Source organism: Typopeltis vanoorti, chromosome 10 (genome assembly GCF_054136105.1).
Source record: "Typopeltis vanoorti isolate ZY-2024b chromosome 10, IOZ_Tvanoo_1.0, whole genome shotgun sequence".
NCBI classification, from domain to species: domain Eukaryota; kingdom Metazoa; phylum Arthropoda; class Arachnida; order Uropygi; family Thelyphonidae; genus Typopeltis; species Typopeltis vanoorti.
In genome coordinates this window covers 14926159-14938877 of record NC_143558.1, presented here as the reverse complement: position 1 = coordinate 14938877, position 12719 = coordinate 14926159, and the positions used below count along the sequence as shown (strand labels likewise).

At 36.5% G+C, this 12719-nt stretch overlaps 1 protein-coding gene across 5 annotated transcripts in view; it reads left to right on the top strand.

The window, feature by feature from the left end:
• The window catches only part of LOC150102183 (endoplasmic reticulum membrane-associated RNA degradation protein-like), a 197377-nt gene that overhangs the window by 19589 nt on the left and 165069 nt on the right, over positions 1 to 12719 (top strand). For all 5 annotated transcript variants that reach the window (XM_090399424.1, XM_090399425.1, XM_090399422.1 and 2 more), the window contains exon 3: positions 10878 to 11035. In XM_090399424.1, coding sequence (XP_090255550.1) covers positions 10878 to 11035 — 158 coding nt within the window. The remainder of the gene's footprint in view (positions 1 to 10877; positions 11036 to 12719) is intronic.

Here is a 12719-nt window from a genome sequence, read left to right as displayed (position 1 = left end):
TCCGTGAGAAAAGGGTTTATGTGGAACTACAAGAGGGGGTAATTATGAAGTGCTCAGGAGACAGCTTGCAGGTGTAGCATGGAATGAGGAATTAGCTGGAAAAGAGATCGATGCAGCTTGGGGGATTTTCAAAAACTATCTGGTAGATGCAATGTCTAAATGTATTCCAAGGGTGAGAAGATTAAATAAGGTAGGTGTGAAATGGATGAATAAAGAGATTAAGCATGCGATACAGACAAAAAGGACATTATGGAATTATGGAAACAGCATAAAAGAAATGGAAATAACCAATTCCATGAGGACTACAAAGACCAGGCAAGGCAGGTGACTTGGTTGCTGAGGGTAGCTAAAGAGAGGTATGAACAGCAGTTAGCTAAGGAAGCCAAAAAGAATCCTAAGGAGTTCTTTCGATATGTAGCCAGCAAAAGAAAGAATGATTATTGAAGGATGACATTGATTTTAGAAAATGGTATAAAGACAGCTGTTGCAGAAGGTATAGTGGAGATACTTAATGAGCAGTTCATAAAGGTCTTTCAATCTTGTGAATGTGACTTCATGGAGAGATTGAGAGCAGTTGATGATGGGGAAGAGAGACCAACTGTAAATGAGCAAGAGGTGTATGGGGAGTTGAGCAAACTAGATGTAAATAAGGCTGTGGGACTTGATAATATATCACCACATATTCTGAAGGAATGTGCCAGGGAGTTGACGCCGGCATTGACATATTTTTTTAATATGAGTCTTGCACTGGGTTAAGTTCCTAAGGAGTGGAAGGAGGGCTAGATTGTGCCACTTCATAAAGGAGGTGATAGAACTCAAGCATCAAACTATAGGCCTATATGTGTGTCAGGTGTTGTAGTTAAGTTGTTGGAGAAGCTTGTGAGAACTAGGATTCAGATTTGGATTGACAACAATAGTATTATCTTTCATGGACAGCATTGATTTGCTAAATGGAGGTAATGTTTAGTAATCTACTTGCTTATTACAATGAGGTGACTTCTTCCATGGACAGAGGAGAAGGATACACAGTAATATACTACGATTTTGCAAAGGCTTTTGATAGATTACTGCATGATAAGTTGATAGTAAAACTAGAGTGGATAGGGTTGGATATTAAATTGGTGCATTGGATTGGAAACTGGCTATCTGATAGGTATCAACAAGTTGTGTATGGGGGAGTGATATCCAATAAATGGAAAGTTACTAGTGGTGTTCCTCAGGGGGTCTGTTTTAGGACCATTGCTGTTTAACTTGTATATTAACCATTTAACTTCTGATTTTATATTCTACTGACATTGTCCCATGTGCTGAATTAATTTTGCAAAAAAATTATAAATAAAATCAATTAAAATTATTACAAGTAAGAAGTTCGGACAGCATCATGCATTCTTGATATACACTTGTTCACTCACAAAAATAGCAATAATAGTGTTTTATAAAATTTGCATAATCTGCAAGAGGTGTCCACTTGAGGGTGCCATTTTTTTCCACACTCGAGTTAACTTGACCATGGTAGTTAAAGGGTTAATGATATTGGTGAAGATTTGGATGGAGGTATTCAGTTGTTTGCAAATGATGCAAAGTTGGGACGAACCATGAAGAGTAGAGAAGATGTTGCGGGTTTACAAGAAGACTTGAATAAATTGAGTGATTGGGCACAGGAATGGGGATGTGAATTCAATGTTGCAAAATGTGAGGTTTTAAAATTTGGAAAATAAAGATGGGATGCAGAATTTATGCTTGGTGAGGATATATTGTCAGAGGTGGAGGAAATAAGAGAACTGTGGTGATAGTGGATAAGGATCTGAAATTTAGGGGACACATAGCCCAAATTGTAAAGACTACACAAAGGCTTCTGGGAATGATGTGGAGGACACTGACTTGTAGAAGTAGGGAGATTCTTGTTCCATTGTATAAGGCTTTGATTAGGCCACACATGGACTATTGTGCCCAGATTTGGTCACCTGGTTTTCAGAAGGATGAAGAGATTTTGGAAAGGATCCAGAGGCGACTGACTAAGATAGTTTCTAACCTCTGGAATGTTGAGTATGGGGAAAGATTGAGAAGATGCAACTTGCAGAGTCTGGTGGAATGGAGAAAGAGGGAAGATATGATAGAGACCTACAAGTTATTAAGGAGTTGTTATAGGATCAGTGCTTGAGAGGTTGTACAGAAAATAATGGGAGATCAGGGGAGAACCAGAGGTCATCCCCTAATCAGAGAAAACTGTATGAAGAGGGTGTGAGTAGGGGAGTTAGAGGCACATTTTTTTCATGCAGAGTTGTGAATGATTGGAATGCCTTGCCTGAGAGTGTGGTGTCTGCAGAGAATTTGAGTGTGTTTGAATCATGGTATGTTGAGCTGTGTGTTTCATAAAAGGACTTCCTAGATGAGTCTTTGATTCCATGCGGTCTTGGGTAATAATAATAATAATAATAAGTGGTTGAAACATGTAATGAGAATGAACTTATGAAATGAAATTTGAAATACGAGAGATCAAGAGGAAGACCACAGAAAAGGTGGAGAGACTAGATAAGAGAAACCTGAACTGACAGTGTTCATGAAGGAAGAATTTTGGGAGGATAGAAAGAAGTGGTGGGAATTGATCTGCCTGACCTGATAGTTTCTGTCAGAACAGTTGTTGCCAAACAAGAAAGTGTATGCTTGCTTTCAAATTTAAATGACATAGCAGCAGTAAAATGCATACTCTCCATTACATGGTCAGTGGTGAATAAACTTAATAAAATTTGAAAAAATAAAAATAAAAAATTCCTGCAACTCTAAAAATAAAATTATACTAAAGTATAACGGTACCAACAGCTGTTGGTACCGTTATACTTTAGTATAATTTTATTTATTCTGAGGACAGAAACTTAAACTTTAAAAACAGAAGCAGAGAGGAAACTGTTGGCTTTTGAAATAAGGTGCTTCAGGAAAATAAACAAAACTCCTTGGACAGAACATTGGTCTAATGCACAAGTGCTGCAAGATTTGAATATTCCTAACTCAACAATTTTTAACACAGTTGAAAAGCATCAACCTGTTGGTTTGGCCACATTGTGCAAATGGAACTGGACAGACTTCGTTGCCTGGTACTTGAGGGCACTATAGAAGGTACAAGATCCAGGCAAAGACCAGAATTAATATAGTATAAAGGCCTTAAAATGGCATTGGACTTTTGAAATTATTAACATATGAAAGAGCTTGCTTTGGACAGAGAAGGGTCTTATCCAGACCTGTCTTATTATAATAATATATTATATAATAATATATAATGATAATAATTATTATTACCCAAGACCCCCATGGAGTCAAAGATTCATCTGGAAGGTCCTTTTATCACACACACAACTCATTATACCGTGTCTTAAACACACTCAAACTCCTTGCAGACACCACACTCTCAGGCAAGGCATTCCAATCATTCATAACTCAGCATGAAAAAAAAACTGCTTCTCATCCCCCCCCCTACTTGCACCCTCTTTATACAATTTCCAGGGATGACCTCTGGTTCTCTCCTGATCTCCCACATTTTCTGTAGAACCTCTCCAGCATTGATCCTATAACAACCCCTTACTAACTTGTGGGTCTCTATCACATCTCCCCCTCTTCCTCCTGTCCACCAGACTCTGCAAATTGCATCTTCTCAATCTTTTCTCATATTCGACATTCCAGAGGTTAGAAACTATCTTAGTCAGTCAAATCTGTACCCTTTCCAACATCTCTTCATCCTTCTGAAAACCATCTCTTCATCCTCTTCATCTCTTCATCCTTCATCCATTAGAACATTGGTCTAATGCACAAGTGCTGCACAAGTGCAGCACTTGTGCATTAGACCAATGTTCTGTCCAAGGAGTTTTGTTTATTTTCCTGAAGCACCTTATTTCAAAAGCCAACAGTTTCCTCTCTGCTTCTGTTTTTAAAGTTTAAGTTTCTGTCCTCAGAATAAATAAAATTATACTAAAGTATAACGGTACCAACAGCTGTTGGTACCGTTATACTTTAGTATAATTTTATTTTTAGAGTTGCAGGAATTTTTTATTTTTATTTTTTCAAATTTTATTAAGTTTATTCACCACTGACCATGTAATGGAGAGTATGCATTTTACTGCTGCTATGTCATTTAAATTTGAAAGCAAGCATACACTTTCTTGTTTGGCAACAACTGTTCTGACAGAAACTATCAGGTCAGGCAGATCAATTCCCACCACTTCTTTCTATCCTCCCAAAATTCTTCCTTCATGAACACTGTCAGTTCAGGTTTCTCTTATCTAGTCTCTCCACCTTTTCTGTGGTCTTCCTCTTGATCTCTCGTATTTCAAATTTCATTTCATAAGTTCATTCTCATTACATGTTTCAACCACTTATTATTATTATTATTATTACCCAAGACCGCATGGAATCAAAGACTCATCTAGGAAGTCCTTTTATGAAACACACAGCTCATTATACCGTGTCTTAAACACACTCAAACTCCTTGCAGACACCACACTCTCAGGCAAGGCATTCCAATCATTCACAACTCTGCATGAAAAAAATGTGCCTCTAACTCCCCTACTCACACCCTCTTCATACAGTTTTCTCTGATTAGGGGATGACCTCTGGTTCTCCCCTGATCTCCCATTATTTTCTGTACAACCTCTCAAGCACTGATCCTATAACAACTCCTTACTAACTTGTGGGTCTCTATCACATCTCCCCCTCTTCCTCCTGTCCACCAGACTCTGCAAATTGCATCTTCTCAATCTTTTCTCATATTCGACATTCCAGAGGTTAGAAACTATCTTAGTCAGTCGCCTCTGGATCCTTTCCAAAATCTCTTCATCCTTCTGAAAACCAGGTGACCAAATCTGGGCACAATAGTCCATGTGTGGCCTAATCAAAGCCTTATACAATGAAACAAGAATCTCCCTACTTCTACAAGTCAGTGTCCTCTGCATCATTCCCAGAAGCCTTTGTGTTGTCAATTTTGGCTATGTGTCCCTTAAATTTCAGATCCTTATCCACTCTCACCCTCAGATCTTTTATTTCCTCCACCTCCAACAATATATCCTCACCAAGCATAAATTCTGCATCCCATCTTTGTTTTCCAAATTTTAAAACCTTACATTTTGCAACATTTAACTCACATCCCCATTCCTTTGCCCAATCACTCAATTTATTCAAGTCTTCTTATAAGGCTGCAACATCTTCTCTACTTTTCATGGTTTGTCCCAACTTTGCATCATCTGCAAACAGCCTGAATATCTCAATCCAAATCTTCACCAATATCATTAATATACAAGTTAAACAGTAATGGCCCTAAAACAGACCCCTGAGACACACCACTAGTGACTTTCCTTTTCCTGGATATCGCTTCCCCCATACACAACTGTTGATACCTATCAGATAGCCCGTCTCCAATCCAATGCACTAATCTAATATCCAACTCATCCACTCTAGTTTGACTATCAACTTATCATGCAGTAATCTGTCAAAAGCCTTTGGGAAATCTAAGTAAATCTGTGTATCCTTCGCCTCTGTCCAAGGAAGTAGTCACCTTATTGTAATAAGTAAGTAGATTACTAAAATATGATCTCCCTTTATCAAACCCATGCTGTCCATCAAAATAATACCATTTTTGTCAACTCAATTCTGGATCTTATTTCTCACAAACTTCTCCAACAACTTAACCGCAGCCCTGACACACACTTAGGCCTATAGTTTGATTCTTGAGTTCTATCACCTCCTTTATGTATAAGAAAGGGGATGTCACAAAATAATAATAATTATTATTTTGTGACATCACCAAGGAGTTCAAAGGCTCATCAAGGGAAGCACCTACTCTACACTGAACTGCCACTATCATCATCATCTACACCAATACCATCTACTGCCCACCACCACCACTAGTATTTTTTGTCTGTAAATTGCACATTCCCAAGCTGATTTGTCTGTATGCGGGATGAAAAACCCGAGTTTCTGGGAGAAAAAACCTTGCTACCTCCATATGAAGCTGACTCACCTTCAATTGAAAAATCCAATATTAAGATTCCTCCCTGTTGTAACGAGAATTGAACTTAGGCCTTATAACTTAGGCCCAATACAAGTTAAACAGTAATGGCCCTAAAACAGACCCCTGAGACACACCACTAGTGACTTTCCTTTTCCTGGATATCGCTCTCCCCATACACAACTTGTTGATACCTATCAGATAGTGGACCATCGTTCTTCCAATTCTTACTCAACCTATCTTGAGGACAAAAGAAAGATTTTAATTTTTGTGTTTATAATTATCAGTTTATTTTTTTAATGAAATTATATTATGAGAAAAGCACAATTAAATATTTTAAAATAATATGTCTTGCTTACTGTATATATGTGTAAGGTTAATATTGAACTAAAGAAATGCATCAATTTGATTCTAAAACTTATTTTTGAAATGATAACTATGAATTAAATGTATTCATGAAAGAAAAAGTATAATTGTTTTCATGAAAGAAAAAGTATAATTGTTTTCATGAAAGAAAAAGCTTAATTGTTTTGCAATAAAAAACTTGCTTGTTTTCTTGCATACCTCAACCATGTGAGATTTACTGTTTTCAAGTAAAGTGCCATAGCACTTTACTTGAAAACAGTAAATCTCACAACTGTAACACATAACGGTGACTGAAAATGATTGAAATGAAAACCAGAAGCATGGTGCAGAGTGAAGCATGTGTAAGTGAAAAGGATGCTCTGATACTGCTGTGAAAGAAATAAGGGGGATTTTTGGAAATTAATAGTGGATATTTGTGAAGTCTTTCATACAGGGAAAAAAATAAAAAAAGAGTTATAAAGTTATCTCATAAAAATTTAATGGAATGAATGCACTACAAAGAGAATTAATTAAACAGGTTTAATCATTCCAACATTTTGTCTCTGTCAAAGACATTTTCAGGAATACAAAATTAAAATTGAAATAACACACACAACAATAAGTGGAAGAAAATACACTATTTAAAGTCAAGTTCTTTGGTGGGTGCCCTGTATGGTTAATAATGGTACAATATTTTGGTACATGTATCACAAACCATTCTCAGTATAGTATATTACAGGGGGAAATCCAAAAATCAAATGACAATGATGATTGGAATCCTTATGTCTTGAGTTGCGAGACAGCTAAATGAAAATAACAATACTGTTAAGATCCAAAAGAATTGTGTGCGTGACAGAGAGAGTGAATATAAAGATATTATTATTATTAAGAGAGACCTCCAGGGAGTCATGGACTCGTTAGGGGTGGTTATATTATCACCACCACCTGCTTACCTGTTCTTGAATTCATTCACATTACTGCATACCACATCCAATTGCAGTTCAATTTAATCACACATCACTGTATGAGAAAAAAAAATCCAGTCCTCACCTCCTTCTTGACAGAATTCATTCTCAACTTCCAAGGATGTCCTTGCATCCTTTCTTTACCCTCGATAAAATGAAAATTCCATCTACTGACATCCTGTATGACCCTTTCAGAAGTTTATAAGTCTCAATCATATCACTGCTCTTTCTTCTGGTTGCTAGTGTCTGCAGCCTACAAATTCTCAATCTGTCTTCATATTTCACAATCTTCATATCATTTTTAACATTCTTTTTTTGCACTCTCTTCACTGTATCACAATCATCACAGAAACCAGGAGACCAGATCTGCATACAATAGTCTAAGTGAGGTCTTATCAAGGCTTTGTAAAGAGACAAAGTGACTATGTTTACATATCAAGGTTCATTTCATCACAGTTATTCTCTGAGTTGTATTTGCAATCTTTGCTAGATGGCCTTGAACTTCAGCTTCCTGTCTACTAAAACTCCAAGATCCCCAGCTTCATTAGTTTATTTTAGCATAATCTCACCAATATAATATAATATCACATCAGATATCTAATCACATCGAAGTCCATGACTTTACATTTATAGCCATTTTCACCTGCCCACAATTTCGTCCTATTCAAATCATTCTTCAAGTACTGCATAGCAGCATTCATGATTACCCTGCCTATCTTTACATCATCATCAAATAGCTATGTAACCTGTCAAATCCTTCCCAATGTCATTAATGTATAGATTGAATAACAGTTTATCAAAGACGGATTCATGTGGTACACCACTGGTTACTGTAAATCTTGCAGATTCACATTCCCCATATACCACTTTTTTGATATTTTTGATATCACTCAGCCATTCTCTTATCCAGGCTAATATTTTATAATCCAATCCCACACATTTTCCAAATTATGCAACAGTCCTCCATGCTGTATTCTGTCAGAAGTCAGAAAAATCCAACGGCATCAGTGTATTCATATCCCCTTGTCTAACTCAATGGTAATAGTATTATAGAATATGAGCAAGTTGCTCAAACATAACCCTCCCACCATGCCGTCTCAATGGCAACATGATTATAGAATATGAGCAAGTCACTCAAACATGACCTTCCCACCATGCTTTTCATTGCAAAGTAGAGATTCTCTGTCAACCCATTTCTGAATGCAAGCCCTAACATACTTTTCCAAAATCTTCACTACCTCTCCAGAGATGTTGATAGGTCGATAGTTGGATATATCAGTGTTTACACCACCCTTGAGCAATGGGATTACCATACATTCTTTCTACCCTTTGCAAAATCTTCCAGGTTTTGACTTAAATTATATAGCCTGGTCAAAGGAATATTCACTTCAGCTGAAGACTCTTTTAGCATCCATGCTGATATGCTATTGCTGAATTGTTATTCAGTTTGTGCAACAGCTTTAATACCTCCTCTTCATACACGAGTTTCTTCATCCACTGAAAAGGTAGCACTGAGCATACATCAGGTTGATAACTTTTAGCAAAACGAGCATTGATTAGTTGAACAATTTCATCTGTATCTGTCACCCTCAGACCATCTGCATTCACCAGAGTTATTCTTTCATATCCATTCTTTCCTTTACTTGCATCATAATGATAGAATTCTTTGGGGTTGTTTTTGCAAAGCCAGTTTCTTTTCATACTCAGCTTTCTGTACAACATTTGTAACTCTTCTGGCCTGCTCCTTATAATTTTCATAACTGACATCATCCTAATGCACACAGTATTCCTTCCATTATGGGATACTAAAGCAGTTGATGTAAAATTAACAACCATTATATACAAGTAGCCTAGTCATGAAGATACCTCATGCTCAAACTTTGTTTGCTTACACTTCGATAATGGATTAAACAATATAATTTCTTGTTAAATGTAATTTAGCAACTTTTCTCCATGCATCACCTAGTCACTAGTGCAAATAATTTTTGGTCTGAAAATTAGGATTGCTGTACTGGTGGGTTATAGGTTTGCAACAACCTTTCATTAGTGCTATTATCATAAAAATAATAAAAAATAAATTTCAAAATTTCTCCCTAAGTTATGCAGTTTTTATGCGAAACACTAGTGAAATTTTTGAAATAGATCTGTTACAACATTTTTGAAATTAAGAACAGTTTAGATGCCAAGAAATGTTTTGGAAAAACATTTCTTGGCACCCAGCTTTTCACATGTCCATGGGAGGAGTTAAAAAAGAAGCATTATGATTGAAAAGAAATTTAGATATCTTTGAAATGGAAAAAAAAAACCTTATTTATTGAGGAAGAGTTAGGTTAATGATTTCAGAGCAGCTTCTTGAACAGTATAGTGTAAATTTAAAATATTTAAAATTAGAGCATGGAAATATGAATTTTCCCATCAATTGAGTAAGGGAAATGGCCCTTACTTACTCTTAAGATACATTATTATGCAAAAGAACATATACCAGAAATCTTTTCAAGTCCTTACTGTTACTCTTTTGCAAAATTTCTCTCTCTCTCTCTTTCTCCTTTCAAAATTGTCTATTTTTCCTTCTTCCTGATTTCCACTTTTAATATGCTCTTAAATGACCCACTGAATATCTCAAATACAAAACCCTAAAGGTTTGTTTCTTTTCCTCACTTAATATCTCTACATCTATCATGTTTGGATAGGTCTTAAATCAGAGAGATTTATTTAAATGTTACTTCCAGACGTGAGAGGTTGTACATGTAGATGCTTTACTTTTTTTTTGAAATATGAGGGTGTATTGAAAAGGGACATCAATTTTTAAAAAAGCACATTATTACAATTTGAGGAAACATGGGGATTAAAGGGTTTTAAGATATGTTCTTTCTTGTAGTTATATCAGTTGCTTGAGTATTATTTTTGTTCTAGGTGTTTATCAGAGCTTTTCAGCTCCCCCCCCCCCCATCCTCATACATTAAAGGGACATTATTCCAAAGGATAGCAATAATGAACGAATAAGAACAAAAAAATAATGAATAAAGAAGGAAACAAAGTTGATTTTTAAGTTGAGCTGTAAAAGATCTTAACATTTAAAAAACAGTAAGGAAATTTCCTGCAGGGTTTTTTCTCCCAGAAACTCGGGTTTTTCATCCCGCATACAGACAAATCGGCCCTTCAGAACACACGCAATTTACAGACAAAAAATACTAGTTGTTGTGGTGATGGAGGTGGGCAGTAGATGGCGTTGATGGAGATGATTCGGAGTAGCGATTCGGTGTAGTGGTTGAGACAGTTGTAGGTGTCCTCCCGCGATGAGTCTTCGGACTCCTTGGAGGAATCAGGAATAATAATAATAATTATAACATCTGGTATGGTGATCATGATTATATCTGTGTGAAAGAATGAGTTGGTGTACTTTTGCATCTCCAAGAACTCCCTAAATTATATGTTGTTGCTGCATGCATTAGTTTGTATTGTCTATGCTTTTCAAATTTTGTTTAAAAGGAAAATGAATTTAATTCTCTTTAGGGTTTTGCTATAGTAAATATTTTATGTAAATTAAGACATGAATATGGTTATGTCTTATACAGATCAGACATCTTCTGAAAAATTAGAAGAATGGTATAAAGTTGCAGTTGCTGAACTTGCACCACATATATCTTTTGTTGCCAGACTGTATCAGAATATGAGCCTGACAGAATTTTCAGAAAAATTTACCAGTCAGCTCAAGTGGACTCACAATGAAAAGGTAAAGGTGATTAATTTATATGATGTTAAATAAAAGCATTAGTGGTTAAACATTAACCTTCGGTGTTACAGGTACTGGACAAAGAAGGAAACACTAATGAAAAATTGTTAATAAGTTGTTGACTTCTCTTATTATTATTAACACCAGAACCTTCACAGAGTTAAAAGACTCATCAGAGGAGGAAAACACTATTACACACAAAGCCCATCAACCATGCTTTAAACTCATTCAGTGTATCTGCATTCACCACAATGTCAGGCAACACATATTACTCACCAAACTCTCTCCATGCAAAGAACCTACTCCTTATGCTTGTGCTCACACAGTCCTTATACAGCTTCCAGGTATGTCCACTTGGTCTGCTCCTTCTCCCATTCTGTGAAAAATTTCTTCCACCTTAACTTGATAACAACCCTTTACCAACTTAAATGTCTCAATTATATCCATCTCTTCCTCATGTTTACAAGGGTTTGCAAACTGCATTCCGTCAATCTGTCCCTACATCCCAAAGACCAGTTAGGACATTAATCAGTCTTCTCTGGACCATTTCCAATGTATCGTCATCGCAATGAAAACTAGGGGACCAAGTCTGCACATAATAATCCATATGGGGCCTGATCAAGGCTTTATAGAATGCAACCAGAACCTCTTTATTTCTACAAGTTAAGGTCATCTGCATCATTGCCATAATCTGATATGATGTGACGGCTTCACAACTTGTGCAATATGACTTCTGAACCTCAGATTCTTATCCAAGGTTTCTTATCTCCTTGCCTTCCTCCAAAATTTCCCTGCCAAGTGTATACTTTGCTTCCCATTGATGCCTACCAAATTTCAGAACCTTACACTTTGCAACATTGAATTGACAGTTCAATATTGTTGCCCTCTCATACAATTTATTCAAGTCCTCCTTTAAGGCCACATCTGCTTGATTCCTTATCACTCTCCCCAGTTTTGCATCATCTGCAAACAATTGTATATCACCAGTTAAACCTATCCCAATATCAATAATATACAAATAACATTGGTCTCAAAACAGACTCCTGGCACACTACCAGTGACTTTTCTCTTTCAAGATAGTGCCCCACCCCAGTACACATCTTGCTGATACCCATCTAGTAGCCAGTCTCCTCTCCAACTCACTAGTCTGTTTCAGTTTAGTTACCATCTGCTTCAGTTTAGTTACCAATTTGTGGTGTGGCAATTTATCAAAAGCCTTTGCAAAATCTGTATAGCACTGTATATGCATTTCCCTTGTAGGATACGTTCTTCACCTTGTTACAAGTATAGTACATAAGCAGGTTTGTAAAACACAACCTCCCTTTAACAAACCCATGCTAACAAGTACATTGATAACAGTGGTACAAAAGAATACCACTGTTATCAATTGACTTTTGTATCCTATCTCTCTCCAATATCTTAAGTACAATTTTAGATATACAGATCAGCCTATAATTTGTTGCTTTAGCCTTATCACCATCTTTGTAAACTGGAACAATTTTGCCTTCTACTCCTTTGGGACTTGTGCTGTTGCAAAACTCTTGTTAAACATGTAGGCCAGGACTGATGCTAACTCCTTGGAACATTCCCTTAAGACACTTGGTGATATGTCCTAAAGTCCTATTGCCTTATTGACATCTGGCTTACTTAACTCCTCATGTACTTCTTACTCGCTCAGCATTAA